The sequence below is a fragment of the Haemaphysalis longicornis genome, unplaced genomic scaffold (assembly GCF_048455015.1).
Source record: "Haemaphysalis longicornis isolate Haplotype H1 unplaced genomic scaffold, Haemaphysalis longicornis Haplotype H1 scaffold_7, whole genome shotgun sequence".
Lineage (NCBI taxonomy): Eukaryota > Metazoa > Arthropoda > Arachnida > Ixodida > Ixodidae > Haemaphysalis > Haemaphysalis longicornis.
The window spans coordinates 14,661,597-14,680,626 of record NW_027526422.1 but is presented as its reverse complement, the minus strand read 5'-3'; the positions used below and the strand labels follow the sequence as shown (position 1 = coordinate 14,680,626).

The following is a 19,030-nucleotide window of genomic DNA, read 5'->3' as shown; positions in this document are numbered from 1 at the left end:
TGCGTCGAGAAATCCGGTTTACCACGCCACACGGCAAAATATCTTTCAGGTTGAACACGCGCCGTAGCGGCCTATATAGGGGGCCCTCCGGCAGCCAAACCGGTTCTAGGAGCTGCCGACGCATGCGCGGACGAGTTCTTTTTCGCTCCTGTGTTTCACCCTTCAGTGCGGCATAATGCCAGAACGCGAATTTGAGCACTGGGCACTTCCTTCCCTGCGTGAAAACGTTGGCTTTTCTGGGAGAAAGTAGCGGTAGAGTGCTTCGATATGCCGCGTCATTGAGGGCATGGTGCAGTATGGGTAAGCAGGAATGGGTTCGCAACAACAATAAGTCAGATCAACAGTTGGATATACATACACGATTTCTGTCCTCGTAAATGATTCATGAGAAGTTGTGTCCACGTGATCCAATCCTCCAGTCTTGTAAGTGCGGTTACACGCAGTGCGTGCATGGTTCACCTGTACAGACCGCCACACTTACTCGATCTCCACCACGGCTGTTTCTCTCTCTCTCTCTCTCTCCCTCTGGCGCAGATCCGGCAAGTGTTTCTGGTGTGGCTCCCGTGGCTTCTGCGAATGGAACCCCCAGGTCAGAAGGCGACGCGCCGCAGTCTCTTCCTGAGCAACAAGATGAAGGAGCTGGAGCTGAAGGAGCGCTCCTCGAGGAGCCTGCTCGCCAACGTTCTCGACATCGACGACGACTTCCGCACGGCCAACAGCGCCGCCGCCGCCTCCGAGTGCCACGCGCGCAGCTCCTTCCTGGCCGGCGGAGGCGGAGGCGGCGGCGGGGCGTCCACGGTGCACGCCTGCGTCCACTCGTCGCGTGAACTGAACTTGATCTTGCGTGAGCTGCGCTACATCACGAGCCGCATGCGCAAGGACGAGCAAGAGCGGGAGGTCGTCGGCGAGTGGAAGTTCGCGGCCATGGTCGTCGACCGCGTCTGCCTCATCATCTTCTCCGCATTCACCATCATCTCCACCTGCGCCTGCCTCTTCTCGGCGCCCCACCTGGTCGCATAGCTGTGCAGCGCTCCCGTGCGACCCTCGCCACTCTCTGCATGCCTTGCGGTTCAAGTGCGCCACATCCACGCCCGCATCCACACTGTTTCTCTTGCACGAACCGTTCGCCTGGTCGTGTTAGGCTCGCAAAACATTCTGCGTATGTTTTTTTCACTGGTGGATAAATAACATTTCCTGCGTCGGCTACGTCGTCCTTCAAGCCAGCGAATATCAACGGCCTTTTATGTGGCGGTCAAGTTAAAGTCGCCGCTTCATAGTTTGCAGTAGATGGTGCGGCTGGTGCTTTCGGCAGCCCCCTGTGCCTCCTGAGAAAGGTCATCCCGCATGGCAGATTCGTCAACGGGGACGTAGCGAGATGGCGCTGCAACTCATTCGCGCTTCAGCCCACGCATGGAAGGGCGAGTATCAGCGTCTCTGGATCCTGTGTTATGTGAGTCCAGCTCACGCCGAGGTTTGCCCGTGCTTGCCTTGCAAGCGGCTTCAGAGCTGTATGGTCTCGGTATTTTATTGGAAGCCATAGCAAGCTGTCCCCAAGATAACGACAGCAGCTGGCCAACTAAGCGTTGTTCACCCGCCCGAGCGGATGAAGCCCTCTGGCAAAATTTGGGATCATCCAAGTACCAGGCAAAGAAGTGTTTATACCGTGACGGTGTCCTTAGTCTACCTCCAGGTGACGCTGAATCGTCGATAGGAGGAAGCTCTGCATGGTCATGGTCAGCGCCTTGAAGCTCGTGCGCCCTTTGTGCACCGGCTAGCATGTGTGTGGAAAGAGACCGATAGTTAGGAGTGATTTACATAATAACAGATGGGACTGGACAATATTGACTCACAAAAATAGAAATAATCATTTAACCATGTGTGTACAGTTTTTACCGTGTCTCTGGACTTGTTACCTTTCTTTCTGACGGCTTGTTTGTCAAGATGAAGTCCGTTATGTGGGAAGCGTGTCGGGCGTAGTTGTCTGTGGTGTCTCGCACATGGTGACATGTTTGGTACGCTTTGCCCCCGTTTGCGGAGACGAAGGAATGTCTTGAGCGGAATCGCGGTCTCGTGACGGAAGGACGTGTGCAATAATCGTGTTGTTTGGGCACCGTTTTCCTCTTCTATGTTTCAGAAAACAACAGGCCATATTTACGTGTTCCGACGATCTCAGAACTATTAAATCATCTTTAGAGCTTGCGAGAAGTTTGATGTTGTTTTTGGTGGAAAGCTGTGCGCGCGACGGCAGCATAAATTTCGATATGTCTCCGAACGAACACGCTGTTCATCGATAGGCCTGGCTGAGCTGAAATTGTCCCAAATACTCCTTAATAATCTAGCTAATTTTTATACCTTGAAAGGCAACAATGGCCAGTGAGTGGAAGTTCATTAATTCTTCCAGGCTAACGTGAAATGGGCCATATACTGTTTGCTTTAAAGTAACTATAACTAAAACATTTTAGCCTAATGAACGTGGATCAAGCTTCTACAAATCACAAGGCATTTTTTAGTGTGTATTGAAAAAAGTATTAGTGAAGGAAGTTTTCACAGGGTGGAATAATGTTTCGGTGCATATCACGTCACTGTGGCGAGTTGAGAAGCTAATGACTACTTTTGCTTGGACGCTATACACGCTTTAGCGTAGAATGCAGAAGTTTCGATGTGTACTGATCGGCTTCCTTATATTGTTTAGAAATGTGGGGCACCGAGTCGGCCGAGTACATTTGGTCTCTACGTTCGTTCGAGGCCCACAAAATTTCGAACAAAAAGCAATGTTGAAGGGTTCAATGAAGGGTCCGTGGTGGAGTCGAGATCACCGGCGCCAGTAATAACGAAAGAGAATAGGAATTCAGAAGTTAGATTAGTCCGTCTGAAAAGAAAGTCTAATTATATAATTAGAGTTATTTCAAGGAAATTCATCCTTCCTCTGCAGCTCTTGATGCTCCCCCCACGGTAAGAAAGTTTTCAAATTTTTCTTTTTAGTAGCATTCGAAGAAAAATTACAGCAAAGACTATAAGTGATTGCAATTATCTGAAAGTTTTTTTAAGGAACTGACGTACTCTCGTCCCCGCTTCTTTCTACTGGAGGCGGATTTCGTGCCAGCCTAGGCTGAATTTTTTCCCGCCGCTTATCTGGAAGATCGTACTGAACTCTGGCTTGTCTGTCGTCTCAACCCCAGGTGTTCCACAAAAGATTCTCGGTAGCCACCTCGACAGCTCACAGCATTTGAGAAATTATGTCTTATAGGACGCATGCAATCGCGTCTGTCTTCAAGAGACAGGTGAACATGGGATCTGAGCCGTTAAACAAAAACTTAGCTGTGAAGGTAGGCAAACGGGAAGCGCTGTAGAAGGTGGCTCTTAAATAGGGCTCTTAAAGAGGCTACACCTTCTGCAACACATCACGCGACTATCACGAATCATCCGTTTACGATAATACTGTGCTCGAAAACTGAGGCTGAGCTGGAAGTTTGGCTCAGCGAGATAAGTTACCCGACCGAACCGACCGACTGAGACTAGACGAAATGTTACGGGGAATAGGACCACGCAATTCTCGCTCTACAAACGTTGGAGGAAGCAACTCCCGCTTTGCTGGGCGAATGAAAAAATGAAGTGGTTTATGCGGCGCAGGGGAGAGGCTCTAGTGCCTTGCAGTCTATTGTAGTAAGAAGTGTTGTGTATAACCATAGATGTCTTACGAGGCTGCTAGAAGTGCAGTGATGTCAGAATTGTTCCCTTAAGCCATAAATTCAAACCCGTATTCCTCTGGAGGTTTTTCAGGTCATAGTTAAAGACTACCGCGTGTATAAGCCGCGGGCTGTAAAGGTTGCGGGCTGTATCGCATCGGATTTAGTACCTCCCCAGGAGGCCCTAGCTGCTCGGAGAACTATTGTCGAAAACTATTGTCGAGAACGGAGAACTATTGTCGAGATAGGGCCAAAAGCCCTTACTCGAGAGATAGCACGTCGCCGTTTTATCGAGAAAAGTAAAATCGGAGTTCTCACAAGGCCTGCTATATGTGTATAGCGCAACTAAAACCACGCCGTCATGTCCTGCAACAAACGACCGCCAGCACCAAAAACGGTAAAAGGCACACCAGAGCAACAGAATACTGTAAGGCGCGGTGGATTCTTGCTATTTGTACTGAGACGAATTAGGATATTTTTATCAGTGGGTTCCGCTCTCTAATCAATGTTACAGGGTGCAATCACCTTCCCAACCGTAATGAAGTGAATAGATTGATTGCTGAGATGGAAAATGACTACCGTGTCATAACATTCTCTTTTTTCTTGTTGTATGGCCTATTAGGATTGTTATTACCACGGCACTCATTCTTATGCTGTTTAAAATTGTGCCGTTATAACATGTTGTGTTACGTTGCCAAGAATCACGGCTTGTTGGCTCTCCAGCACTCGCGGGCTGAAATTCTTTCAATGTTATTTGTTCTGTTGCTACGCCGAAGCTGTGATTGTTCCGCCGAAGGGACCATATCGCTGAGTTGAGTTTATTTTGCCGTCCGCACCTATTGCTGTTGTTGTTGTTACCAAACTCGTGCGGATCCCACTCTTCCTGTGACGTCGTGTGTTTCCTCTCAGAGTGATGTGCTTCGAAGCATTCCGGGGATGTGTGATTTGATTGTTGTGCATCTGCCCCTTCCTCCTGACAACATAGGATTATTTGTGACAAAGAACGAGCTCGTAAGGTGCTTTCGCTAACATCTGTTAACTGTGGTTCTCGCCATCGCTGCCTCGCATGTTCTGGGAAGCAACCGCGACAAAATTTGTGGTGGAGCCACTGACGCCTTTTTAGTGCGTTTTCATGCCGTAATCACGCAGAACAGACATCGGTGCAGGTACTCAAGAATTAATTTTGCCATTGCTTCTGGGAGAGCCAGGCGGGGTCACCTCTTCTCATAAAAAAGGAAATGAAACATTAGTGATAATTTCTACTGCTACGTGGACCGCCGCTATCCGTGCTCACAGCAATGGAGAGCGCACCGCTTTCGGCATGTGTAGCAGCTGCAGTGCTGGCATAGTCCTAGTTCAGTTCACTTACACATGCTTCGCACCACTTTATTCTCTATGTGCCCAGCTTTCACGTGAATAGTGTGACTAGTGAACTTGCTCCGAAGCTGACAACCACTGGCACTAATATCCCGGTATCGTCGCGCGTCGAGACTATCCTCTTAAGAGCAAGTGGTCTTCGAGTGGAGTTCTGTCTTCGTTCACGCAGAAATGCCAAAGGTCCATGCTTGACAAGAGGGAAATTCGCGTGCCAATCGATGCACAGGTATTACAGCGGTTAGACGGTCATAACCACAGTGACCATGCGAGAGCGTCAGTTGTGTGCTGCACCATGCAAGATCCTCACCTATAATCGCATAATCACTGTTTCTATGATCTGACATCAATGTTTCTGTGATACCGCGTTGTGTTTTTCCGCGTGTGCGTCTCATTAGTCTCATTAGCATATGTCATCACTCTCCAGTACTTCTCATGAGTACGCCTTGGTTGCACGTCTGCCATACCGCCGACATCGAGGCTATGTCGATCTGTCCGTAAATCTGCAGACGCGCAGTCTAAGATCCAACCTTGTTTTTTGCCCAAAGCTGAAATCCAGTACATGTCGCACTTCCTTCCTCTTCTGGCGATACTCATTTAAGCACTGCTTGCATCTCGGCAAGTGCAGTTTCCAGCTCCGGTACTCACTCGTGCGTCCTACGTTTCCGGTTTTTCTGTCACACGTCATAGCTGCCAGACGATGAAGCCGCAACCTGATGGGCTCATTTTGATGTCCGTGGCACTTCTGTTTGTGCAGTTTCTCTTTCCTCTCTTGTTTTCCTTTTTGAGCTTTTCTGAGAAGCGTCGATCTTGTTCTGTGCTGTGCTAATGCGGATCACTTCAATTCTTCGCCATCATGCCAGAGACCAACACCTTCTAGACTACGAATTCACGCTGTAAATAGATAGACTCAGTAAGAATTACTATGTATGTTGATCCGCTCTGGAGAATCTCTATATCTGTAACACCGGTCCTAATCGCTACAGTTGACACTTGTTGTTGATGTTCTTCCGCTAGGCAGACACCGGTGGAACTCCCGTTCTCTCAAGCCCTTAGAGTGCATAGGCCGCCGCACGTGGCAGTCATTCCTTTTACGGCTAGTGAAAAAGTAATCGGTTTGTTCTTTCGTTTCGCTAGAACTGCTTTACCGTTTCTTTGGAGTAGGCTTATATATCTTCTCAAGGAACAAAACACCATTATGAGGGTTTCATTCCATTTAAATGCCAAACAAATACGTGCTAACACAAAGGTCATGGGTGGAGCATGAGTAATCAGGCTAAAAAGATTACTCCCGCAGAATGCACGACAAAACTGATTTCTCGTTACATTGGCGTTGATTGGTTTAGCGGCCATTGCACTGCCTTTCGAGCGCTGCTGACAGCTTAATTAAATAAGTGCCAAACTGAGCTAGTCTCGGGGTTTGCTTTCTTAGCAGTCGCCTTTCATTGCTTGTTCCGTAACGTGCCAAACAAGTCCTTGCTTTTTTTTCTGACGTCTTCCATCACCATTCAGGGCACGGGGGCCCGTGTAGGTACTGCTCAGCCACTCGCCTAACGCACCCTCGCCCCTTCTCCCTCTCCCTGGTCATCTCCTCATTCTATCCATTACGAGACACCCGTGTGTACACTACCCGTGTTTTCCCATCGTCTCGTGCAGAGCGTGTTCCCTTGAGCGCCTTCTGCAAAGCTAACACAAAGCTCAATAGTGTAGCACTGCGCTGAGGTACCGGCGCGAGTCACGGTGTCCTCGGTCGCTGCCGTGTGGAGGGTGAGAGTATTTAACAGATACTGAGGGATGAGTGTCCGGTTTAAGGCGGATGGTACAGCGTCGTCTCATCTATTGTGCTACCGGCTAGGTCATCCAAGTGAGCGTAGGTGTTCGCTCTGTTTCTTTTCTTAGAAAACAGAACATCAACGTTTCCCATGTGCTTTATCGACTCTTTTTCACTTGTTGGGACGTAAACAGGCTTGTGGGGAACGAGAAAGCCTGCAGGTTGTCCCTCTTTCCCCAGCTGTGCCGGGCGCACTGGCTGTCGCTAAGCCTATGGACATCAGTTAGTTGTTTGAACTCGAAGTGTCAGCTGGTTTTTTGTTTTTAATTCTACGACTGGGCCCATCCATAGTTGGTATTCGCGAGTTTTCCATATTCGTACCATACTTGCCACAAAATGTCTGAAAAGCGGTCAAACAATCCATAAATAGATACACGTCGGTGAAAAATGATTTTCGTCACTACAGGTTCCTGCAGAACAGGTTCATCATTTGTACAGGTTCACGGAGACGGACATTGAGCTGTTTCAGTAATGCAACAAGCTAAAAAGATGAGTTCAGTACCTTTGTAAATAGCATGGATATAATACGGCAGAACATTCCTGCTTCTTAGATATATCAGAAACATTCACCTAGTTCCAGATATTCGATACAAAAAAAAAAAAAGAACAAAACGAAAAATATATTCAAAGCAGCTTTACGATTCAGCGACTACGTTTTCGCGCTTCGCTAATAATCTCCTTTACGCGTGTACTTACAGTTATGGTTACTGAGCACGCTACAGCCGAAATTTATTCGTGCTGTGTACAGACGCATGGGTTTTAGGCTTAAGGACGGCCCGTTTAGAAGCAGATGCTTCTGACTCGAACTCTGCAAAGATGAAAGTTGCCAGTAGACCCAACTCCGGTGGCATGATAGTTGTATCGTTGTATTGTAAACGTAATAGTCTTCCGTATGCTACGTCCATAATGGATGTCGTGCACAGACAGATCACCTTAGTGCGTAAAATCACTTCGGAATTGGCTAACGGCAAAACCGGCGTCTCCATTTCATTTGCCCTCGCGGCAATCAAGCGGCTGTCCTTTGATTCTATATCCTTATTACGACTGTCCCCGAAGGGACCGTGCTTCCGCCCGTAGCGAGTGGACCCCTCTCCCCTCTCAGCGCCCACGCGGGTCGTCGCAGAATGCCGTGCGCATCAGCACGGCGGACGAGGAACGCCGAAGACGAGTCACCGCGAGAGGCGTGCACCTAGGCACCTGGAGTACAAAGCCGCTCTCGATGTTGCCGGTGCGTGCGCAGCCGCCGCTGTTGTGTTCCCCTGCGTTGTTCTTGTCGTTGTTGCTGTGTCCGCGTCATACCCTCAACCCCAGTCTCACCAAGTCTCGTGTGCCCGGTAGAAAAAGGGGGAGCGAAAAAAAGGTTCGAAGACGTTTACGTCAACGCATTGGGCTTATGCAGGGTCGACGTTGCCTTGCAGGTTCTGTCTTTTCTGGAATAAATTCCCTCTAATTTTGCTCCGTCTCTAATTTAATTAGTCAAATTTACCATGAACACCGAAGCAATTCAATCTGTTTTTTAGTTTCACCGCACCACACCCGCGCGCTGTGGAGCACACTTCCGTTAAAAGGTAAGCCTCAGGGTAGTGACACCGACAAGACGGCACGGGCATGATCGTCAGCAAACTTCGCTTCTATTAACGCGAACACTGCTAAGCATTACACGGGGCAATTAAGCTCCTGTTACGTATTTTCGCAACGGTAAATTGAGAACACAAAAGAAGAAACTCTACTTGATTGGTACATATTCTCCCTGTGTTTCTCTTTGAACAAAGTGGGCTTCTTACTCGAGGGAGAGCTATTCGATGTTTAGTGTCTAGGCGTTGTGCCGGGGCGGGCGAGTGGTCTTGCGGAGATTTCGGGGGTAGTAGGAGAATGGTAAAGTAATGATTCCGGCGGCTACTACTGCGTGTGCGCTCATAGTGTTTGCCGTTTTTTTGTAGGCATCCGAGGGCGCACATATGGTAGTCTCTGACGGCCACTGCAAAACGCAGTTAAGGTTTCTTCACAGAAGGTATTTGAAGTCTCAAAGATGTTGCTAGTGGAACTTGTTTTACGTTACTCAGGTTAAATGACTGGGAACATTTTGTTACATCACCATGTTATACTTCTATTGAGAGGTACGCGTGGCCTAAGGAAATGAAATAGACGTTAAAGCATCCTCGCTGTCATTCACAACAATCAGCGCACTTTTCTAAGTGTAATACCAAAGAAAAATGGCAGCAGTTAAACTTCAAATCTCACGGGAACTGCGACAGTGTTATTTCCACTGAGTAGGTACGATTGGTTTGGGCAGTGACCTGTGAATACATATTCACGGCTGATGCTCGAGGTTGCAGTAGAACATCTTGTAGTAACCATTCCAAAGTGCGCAGCAAGGAATCAGCAGGGACATTATCCATCTGTAGCGACGGCGGGTGTCATATCATAGTGTTACACCCGGAAAGCAGCAAATGCACCGGCGTCAAAATGCGTGAACACACCCCGTGTCCATGCCTGTGTTTTGTATTCTCTCGTTATGCGCTCGGGGTGTCGGTGGTGTAGCTAGCCACAGGTTTTATGAATGCCTAGTAATGTCCCGGAAAAGAACGATACGTTCTAAATGTTTGATTACATCGCTTTCACCAAAAATGAACTTTACAGGGAAGGGAGAAAAAATAGGACGATTAGGAAGGCCTGACAGGCGATACGGTAAATATTAGGTCCGGCTGTCGCATCCCACAATGCAAGACTTCACGCTCGCAGTGCCGTGTCCTAGCGCAGACCATATTTTCTCGCGTTCAGTCGTCATTATTCGCGTCGTTCATTGGACTAATTTGCCCGTTTCTTTTTTACAAGTGTGTGCGGGAGGCGAGGGGGGGGGGGGGGGGGGGGCGTTGGATTTGTCACTTAAGTGCGTTGTGGTGAAGCAGAACCACAAAGTCACAAAGTTAGATTAAAGGAGAGCATGTTACCTCCCCGCTTTTGTCCCTTTCCGTGGATGTTGTCCCAGCTGCGCTTTCACCTTCGTGGCGCCACTTCCACTATCACTGGGGCGTGTGTATACTCTTCATGCTCGGAATTTCCCATTAGAATGTGAGCGTTGGATATGGAGTGTTCGTGGGACTAGTCGAGTGCGTGTACAGTGCGAGTACGGTACGGTTCCTGTGTCTACTGTAGCCTCTGCGCATTGCCATTAATCTACGTTGTCTTCATAATTCCGAAAATGGGTTCGGAGCTTTTACATTTGCTTCACCCCTCTCCTTGGCTTTACCTCGAATCGTCTGCCCAGTCTTCGACAGAAGCTTTACGATGCCCGCACTGCGCGCACAAGCCAGTGGGCGCAATGTAGGGCGTACTATTGATATCAGACGCTTAATGATGGTCGCGCAAATCATGGCTTACAGTGCGGCTTCTGCACTATTGCGGAAACGAAGGAAACCGTTTATGTCTGGCTGTTCTGTGCGTAGCAGTGAGGTGATGTGGACACCATTTGTTTCAAGAACCCGCACCAAATATTCAGTGAAAACGGACTGCATTATGACAGAAATGGCGGCTTGGCTTATGTCTTTGGAGTAATAATTTGCAGCTCATTCTTGCCCCTTGAACTTGTGCCGATGGTTTCTTGTGAAATTTGGTTCTAGCATAACTTACATTGGCCTGGTAAGAAATAGGGATACATGAAAATGTGGTTATGTAGGAGCGCTGTATATACCATAAATGGGAAATCGCTATGAATTTTCTGGAAAGAAACTGCCGGTTATTAGGCAGGGAAATGTATCGCTTTATTTCAACTCGCATGCCTCTGCGAGTGTAGCAACAATGCCTAACGAAATATAAATAAATTTCAGACTGAAACATCTCACATTCGCTTAACGGTGCAGAAATTCTAGTTTAACGCGGCAAGGAAAACGCGGTTCAGGTGAATTTCTACGATATCATTACGGTAGCCGATTCGCAACGACAGAAATAACAAAGGGTTATCATTTTTTTTATGCTTTGTTCCGTTTATAAAAACATCTATGCGACCCCCTGTAATGGCTTACTTTTAAGATAAAGCAGTTTTACTTCATTGCTCCAGTATGCACAATAAACGAAGTTGCAATGATGACTGGTTTGCAAAAAGCATTAGCCACGCTTCAGAACACCGGTCATACGCAATCGCATACTTTCTGTTGCGCAGTGCTCCTTTTAACAAGTTTTATTTGGGATAAAAGTTATCTCTCTCTCTCTCTCTCTCTCTCTCTCTCTCTCTCTCTCTCTCTCTCTCTCTCTCTCTCTCTCTCTCTCTCTCTCTCTCTCTCTCTCTCTCTCTCTCTCTCTCTCTATTCGTTTGGAAACCAAGCTGAAAGGTCGCATTTGTGGTATCTGGTCACATTTCGAATGCTCAGGTTGCAAGCAAGTCTAAGCTGGCTCACCGGAGCGCTCTATTGTACTTCGCGGGAGGCGTCGCTTATTAAGCGGGAGCGCTTAGCACCCGCTGTAGGCGATAAAGTCCACATGTCCCTCATCTGTTGCACCTTCCCGGCCACTCAATACATCTGTCGTGAGTGTCTTTCCTTTCAAAGAGAAGGGGGAAAAAGTGTTCCATTTGTGCGGCGTTTTTCCTCTGTCTCATAGTTGTTCGTTCAGAGTAACGCCTGCATGGTCGCAAGCACAAGCCAGATCGTCTCTTGTTTAAATGGCTCTCCCTTTCACGTTCTCCTCGCCGTCCCTTCTGTCCCTAATGGCGAACCGACAAGCCCCGGTCCCACTTTTTCCGCTGTTGTCGTTTCCCGCACCGCCGCCCGGGATCCCGCGTGTGCTGTGTCTGGCCCACTTTCCATTAATGCTTGTTCGTGTGACATACGACCGCTTCTCCCCGTTTTCCGTGATACGATAAGGGTTCGGTGACTTGTGTGTTAGCAGTGCGACGTGCAACTCTTGCGCTGCGGCATGCTGCGGAAGCTGGACACCTGGGGGCACCCGGACGCTTTGTATAGGAACAGAAGAAAGTGCCCTACCCCTCCCAAATGCCCTAGATGTTTCTGAATTGTAAAAAAAAACGTTTCTATAAAGCTGTGGCGTAGAACGAGCTGTCGAAATACGACAGAAATGGCGGATATATGACCCTAAAACAATTTTGGCATTGATGCTTTTTATGTGTTTAATAATCGTTCTGAGGGCAAAGCCTTTGGGGCAATAGGTTAATAGTTTTGATACTACAGCAGAAGTGTGATGTGGTTGCTGAAGGATGTAGGTTAAACTTTACGCGTGTGCGTTGTTAAATCATGCATAGATGAAGGGCAAGATAACATTTTTGTGCACCTCGTACACTATAGCTGCGCTGAGAATTCCTCGTACGCTCGAAATAAATGTCGAGAGACGTTACACCACACCAAATGTAGCAGTTAAATCTAAAAAATATGGCACGCTTACGCCGAAGACAGCATTTAGAGAGGTAACGTGTAATGAAATGACAGTGTGTACTGAACAGTTGCCGCACAAGTAGGCAGCCGAGTATTAGAGACGACATAGTCGACTAAATAGTCGCTCAAACAAAAGCGATGATCGTGAACGCTCGGCTTTTTCATAGCAATCACCACGTACCTTACGGCTTGTAGTGATAAAATTCTTTCTCATTGGTTTTAAAAAATGTGTTCTCGGGAGGGAAACATCTCATAAGGTTTGCTGTTTCCTTATAAACAACACAGAAACAGTCCATTTTTATGTGCAAGATACAGACACTTAAAAGTGGTGCGGAGGTTATTTAAACTATTTGCGGACGAAGGTGATTAGGGTACAGTGCTCAGCCATTTCGCGTCGTAGTATAGTTGTAAAAGTGAGGAAAAATATTGTGGCGAATAATGAGAATCTTTTGAACTTGTAGCAAAGCAATTCTATTCAGTTTCCTGTCCTATGCTTCGTTTGTGTTTTTGCCGCCTGCACCCAAGAAATCACCCGACCACAAGTCGGAATCAATGAGAACGTATCCAGTTGACAGTACTGTGATCATTGCATCTGGATACAGCAACGTTAGCATCAAGATACACCAGGACGCATGAGTTCTGAATGACAAAAAGCGATGCAAGCGGGTTCTTTCGTACTCGTATGATTACAAGAGGCCGTCCCGAGCAACCTACATTAGTTAAGAATAAAACTTGAAGACCCAAAATTACTTTGGCTCAGTGAGCATAGCAAAGTGGCTTACAAGGCTTCATTTTTTTGCGAGGTCAAGGCAAGCAGTTGTAACTGTCCGGTACGGAGGCGGTTCCCTACAAAAATAGAAGAAATCCTGTATTTGTTGCCACTCTTTTGAGTTTCTAATACCTCAAGTCTTCCTGTGCCAAGTAATGAATGGAGGGATTTTCGGCGTGCTAAACAGTGTATGCCCAGGTTGCAGCATGAATTGCGTGGGATATAAGCATCCGTTGACGTACGTGGCCATAACAAAACCTCACACTTGCCAAAATGAGAGACATTTCCTATATAGATGAGTCTTCTTCTAATTTGTGTATGTACTATGTACACAGCGCTCACCCTATGGAAGTTCGGATATTAAAGAAGGTGTGTGGGTGGTAAAAGACTTCTGCGTGAAACGACTGTCCGAGGCGCGCTGTACCATTCGCATTGTTCGCTTTCTGTGTGTCTGAGAAAATGGCAAGAAACGTTGAGGAATAAAGATGTTTCGTTTGCACCTCACTGTCTTTGTGATCATTCCTTTTGTAGCTTATTGTGTTTACACAGAAGTTACAAAGCAAATATACGTAGGTGTTCTGTGCTTTCGCCGGGTCATCGTTTGAACCACCAATCTCAGCATGTCTGGGAACATGAACCACAATACCACCATCTCAGAGGTAAGTATTGCAACTCGGACCTGTGAGGGAGGCTGGCTGCATTCATTTTGTTTCATTTAATTTATTTACCGCTTAAAGGCTGGAGGGCATTAAACAAAGGGGTGGTTTGCGCCAAAGTACAAGAATACATGCAATGAAAGTAACACCAACTACAAAAAAGAACACAATGAAAATCAACATCAGCTAGGAATTGCGAAACTGTTGCAAACATGATGAACTGAGAGAATAACAGGAGGGAAAAAGCAACAACATAATTTGCACAATCGATTCGGTAGGAGTATTCCATCGTTCTTGATTATTAAGCAATGCCTGATACGATGCACCAATATTTTTAATCTCAGTTCAAATATTTCATCCCTTCCGATGCCATCTTGCATAGGCAAGTTGGGACTTCTGGGGTGGCTTAATTTGTGTTCATTCGGCACCCCGCTGTTCGAAATGACCACGGAAAGATTTACACACTATATGAATTCGGTCTCACAAATATTAATTTTTTTCAACGCATAGTACATAACCAAAACAGCTACCAAAGCAGGAATTCAATTTTCGTATAAATTATTTTTCTCTTAGCGACGAGAGGGAACTCTTGCTACGGTCAGCGGGAGCATGGTGTGTCGTTTCGTGCCGTGTAAAGCGTGCTTTGCTGCATAAAGGTGAAATAGTGGGAAAGACGGCCTAAAAGGGTTGACCAATTAACTAAGGAATTGCCACACTGGTTTTTATGCAATTTTTTAAAAAAAGGCTGCGTCGCTTATACAATGTCAGCAATACACCTTCTAGCGGCTTCATCGTATCGCTGTTTTTTCCCCACAAAAAATGGGCCCTAAAATAGCTGAACAGAAGAAACCCGCTAATCGGGGTCACTGCAAGATTATTGTAAAAAATGGTTTGCACTAATAACTTCCTTTCATCGACAGCCGAAATCTCGAAAAATAACATAAAAATAAAGATATATTTGATGGCCTACAGCTTCGTAACCTTTAGAGTATTGCTGAATGCAAATTAATGCCTAGGTTTCTGCTGTTTCCTCGAAGAGCTAAAGCTTAAAGTAGCCGGTTTGGAGCCACTCATTTCACTAAATAAAACAAGAATATTCGTTCTTGAATATTAAACAAAACTGCATGCAATGCACCAGTATTTTTCATCTCAGTGCAATTAATTTTATCCGTTCCTAGCCCTCTTGCATAGGCTAGTTGCGAGTCTGGGGCGGCTAAATTTGTGTTTATTCGGCAGCGCACTGTTTGAAATGACAACGAAAAGATTTACCCACAATACGAATTCGGTCTTGCAAATATTGCTTCTTTTCAACGCTTAGTACATCACCGAAGCAGCTACCTAAGCTGGGGTTCAATGTTCATATAAATTATTTTTCTTTTAGCACTGAGAGGGAACTTTCGCTACGGTCTGTGGCCTGTAAAGCGGGCTCTGCAGCATGGCAAGTTCAATAGCGGGAAAGACGGCCAAAAAGGGTTGACCAATTAACCGAGAAATTGCCACACTGGTTTGTATGCGGTTTCATCAACAGCCTTTCATCAACAGCCGAGTGGATGTATGGCAACATAAAAATAAAGAAATATTTCATGGTCTACAGCTTCATAACGTTTAGGGTATTGGTGAATGCAACTTAATGCCTAGGTTCCTGCAGCTTCTTCGAACAGCTAAAGCTTCAAGTAGCCGGTTTGGAGCCACTCATTCCACTAAAAAAAGTAGCGCCGAAATTGCAATTAACGCTATTTCGCTTCCGGCAGATTTTAGCTCAAACGACCGGAAGCGCGCGCTTTTATCCCTCTCCGCACAATGCTTGTTCTGCTTACTGCCTTCGGTCTCGGCACTGATGTGGGCCGCTGCGCCATTTCGGGTCGGCTTTTATGACGCGCTGAAAACCATATAGGTGCACATAACGCACTACAACAGCCAGCGCTGTATGGGCGCTTTTTGGCATATAACCTTAACCTAACAGCCCAGCCGTCGGCCATTTATTACACCCGGTGTCGATCACTGCGCCTTTCAGATTTAAATACAGCGCTGAATGTTTTGTCTCCCAGCGCCAACAATATTATTGTAACGTTGTTCTATCAAGGCGGACCTGCACTTTGAGTCGCGTTAAAAATAAACTTTCTGAGGCTGTACAGGGCAGCTAATATCGCAGATAATATACTCTAATGCAATACATATTTTTTTTTGTGAGGCGCTTATACTGGACAGGCCCTACTGGCATGGCCGCTTCGTCTTTAAATTAGGGCATAAAATAGTTACTTATTGCGTTAGTTCAGACAATAAGCTACAGCTTCACAGCAAAGAGCACATTCTTTTTATGTTTTCTAGATGTGCTAAATGTATCTCCTAATATGCTAATATCTATCTCCTTCTCCGTGAGTGCAATTTAGACTATACTGAATTGCGTCAGTATAGCCTCAATTGCACTCACGAACAAGGACATAGAATATCTTAACAGGACACGTGCCGATAATGGTTAACTGTGTGGTTGGCTCTAGGCTTTTTCATGCCGTTTTTTTTATGTTTTGTTTTCTTCAATTTTGTTTATATTTGGCGCCGTTGGAGAAAATAAAATCCAGTTGTGAGTCAGCGCTTCGTGTCTCCTCTTGCTATCGTCCTTTGTCTCGTCGTTTGCGCTGTGGTTCAACAACCTAAAGCGGTGCCCGTGCCATGTAATTTTGCAGACGTGCTGTGCCCGTGTCCAGATCATCGTGTGGATGCATGAAGAACAGCATAAGAATTGTGAAACGGGTCTCTTCGCTATCGAATTTCGCCAACAAAGGACGGCGTTCTGTTAGGTTTATGCATAGTCAAGGTCGGAAACCTACCAATATTTACGGCAAAATGAACGGTCCGTGAGGTAAGCTACAAGTATGATACCAGGAAGTCTGCTACATTAGTCAAAAGCTCGGAAATGGTGTCACGTCCATTCGGAAGATATTATTCTGGCGACGAACTACGCCATGTGGTGCATGAGGTCTTACGCACACTCCCGAACGAATTATTTTCTACAGAAATCCAGGAACTTTATAAGCACTGGCAAGCTTAAATTGAGTTTGGGGGAAAAATTATCTAAGAAAGTAATAAAACACTGTTTCACTTGTGCACAAGAATAGTTCTAAAACCTGCTGAGCACGAGGTCGCGGGTTCGATTCCCGGCTGCGGCGGCCGCTTTTCTGATGGAGGCGAAAAGCAAAAACGCGCGTGTGTACGAGATTTCGGCGCACGTTAAAGATCCCCAGGTGGTCAAAATTAATCCGGAGCCCTCCACTACGGCGCGTTGCGTCGGCGCGTTAAACCCTACAATCAATCAATCAAATGTTCTAAAACGTATGGTTTTCTTTGACTCGCCTTCGTACTACTTCTATACTTACGCCAAATCTGCTGCACGGTTATTTAAAAAAGTGGTGTGGTCTTCTGCTAACTGTGGTCTTCTTCTCCCGACGTGGTTTTATTACAAAAAAAATGGCAGGGGATTAAGAAAGGTGTGTTGCCATTCGAGAGCATCCAAGTTGATTTTGGCTTATGTTCAAATTGACCACCAAGCGTCACTGCACCGCACAACAGATATTATGAGTTGCGATGCGGGGCCGAATGCCGCGCCGCTCATCAGTAAAAGTACACAAAGCTAGAAAATAAATTACCTTTACTTTGCTTGGCGATCTTATGTGTCGACGAAGACGGTGACTGCAAGTACGATTAGTGTTTAGCCTAGATGATATCGTCCAGGTCGTCGACGAAGATTGACGACATCAGTTTAAACAAATAATGATTGCCTTCCTTCCTGTCCTCTAAGTCGTAGAAGAGAGCAACAGCGATAATCATTGGTGACAGTTGTGATAATTTACAATGCCAAAGTGGTTGGACAACGAAATCAAACGAGAAGCCTTACACGAACCGCGAATGGCCGGTTAGCAGTCGGAAACACTGCAAGAAAAGAAAACCCGATTGCTTGTAATCCGAAATTTCACATACATCTCGGTTAAATAGCCTAACGGTACGCACAAGTGCTACAGATTCATCTTAGCAGACAAACATCGCGCTGATCATTTCTTGGTCGCTTTGTGATGCTTCACGTTATTTCTCATAACACAGCAACTGACAGCTATTAATCGCACCTGTAGGTTGTCACTTTGTGTAGTCGTTTTACCAGCCTAACGTCATGTAATGTGATGCGAAATTGGTTGGGTAATATTCGAGTTACGCCGTTTTCTGTAACCAGACTACTCCATTCGAAGCACACGTATCGACAACAGAAGGGGACTCTTAATTGTTTACAACTGCATGTTCAGCAACCAATTATAATCAAAATAAACTAGGTGTAATGATGGAGTAGTTGTAGCGGCAAATTGCCGATTCACTTTTTAGAGGCGAAGCACCTTAAGGCCGTGGCTTGTCCGGCGTCTGGCGTCCATTCTCACGTCACAGCACCGTGTAAATGGATACATATGGGAACAAAAAGTTCACAAAAGGTTAACAAGAACAAAATAAAAGGTTCACAAAAGGTTAAAGGGAGGGAGGGAGGGAGGGAGGGAGGGAGGGAGGGAGGGAGGGAGGGAGAGAGGGTGTGGGCTCCTGGAAAGCCGGGCTGCCCACAGGCGAGGAACGTTGAATTGGACTGGATTGGATTGTATTGAATGGAAATGAATTGGATTTGATTGAATAGGATTGAATTGCAAAAATTTTAGCAGTAGTAAGAACTCTTACTGTAAGAACAAACCCCAGTGCTTCGCCCATTTCGTGGAGATGTTTCGCCCACTTCGTGGAGATGATTCACTTCGTGGAGATGCGTGAATTTTTAGATGCGACGCATCTCTTTAAGTCGCCTTGTCCCGCGTCGTTGTCGGGGCGTAGTCCGCATCCTCGGGGCGGCAGCTGTGCGCTCCGCCGCTCTCACCGCAGCGCCATCTGTGCGTCAGCGCGGTCAGGTCGCTCCCGTCACCGTGCCAGCTGTGCGTTAGCGCGCAGCTTGCACTCGCGCTTGCGCTCGGTTAACACATGCGCATGCGCTGCTATACGCTGCTATGCGCTGCTATGCGCTGCTGTCTCTCATTCCGCTACATATAAACGCGGTAAGTGCGCCGCTCCGCTCAATCGTTCCGCCGCCGGCGCTCCGATGACATCGTCCGATGATTTGAATAACGCAACGGCCACCCCCGATGTGTCGTATCTACCCCATGGTTCCCCTCGCGGGAAGATGGTGTAAATTTTTTTAACGATATCTACGTTGGGTTGAGTGCTGCAGACCAGTCGTTGAAAAGTTGGCTTTGCCTCAAAATGGCTTGTGTGTGGACTTCGGACCCGATCAAACCATTACAGCTTCACTGTAA

General features: G+C 46.7%; 1 protein-coding gene across 3 annotated transcripts in view; it reads left to right on the top strand.

The window, feature by feature from the left end:
• Window positions 1-13,543, top strand: part of LOC144144572 (neuronal acetylcholine receptor subunit alpha-7-like) — a 178,685-nt gene extending 165,142 nt beyond the window's left edge. For all 3 annotated transcript variants that reach the window (XM_077676081.1, XM_077676080.1, XM_077676083.1), the window contains one exon: window positions 535-13,543. In XM_077676081.1, the coding sequence (XP_077532207.1) occupies window positions 535-1,020 (486 nt within the window). In that variant the 3' untranslated portion in view covers window positions 1,021-13,543. The remainder of the gene's footprint in view (window positions 1-534) is intronic.
• Window positions 13,544-19,030: the final 5,487 nt, after the last annotated feature.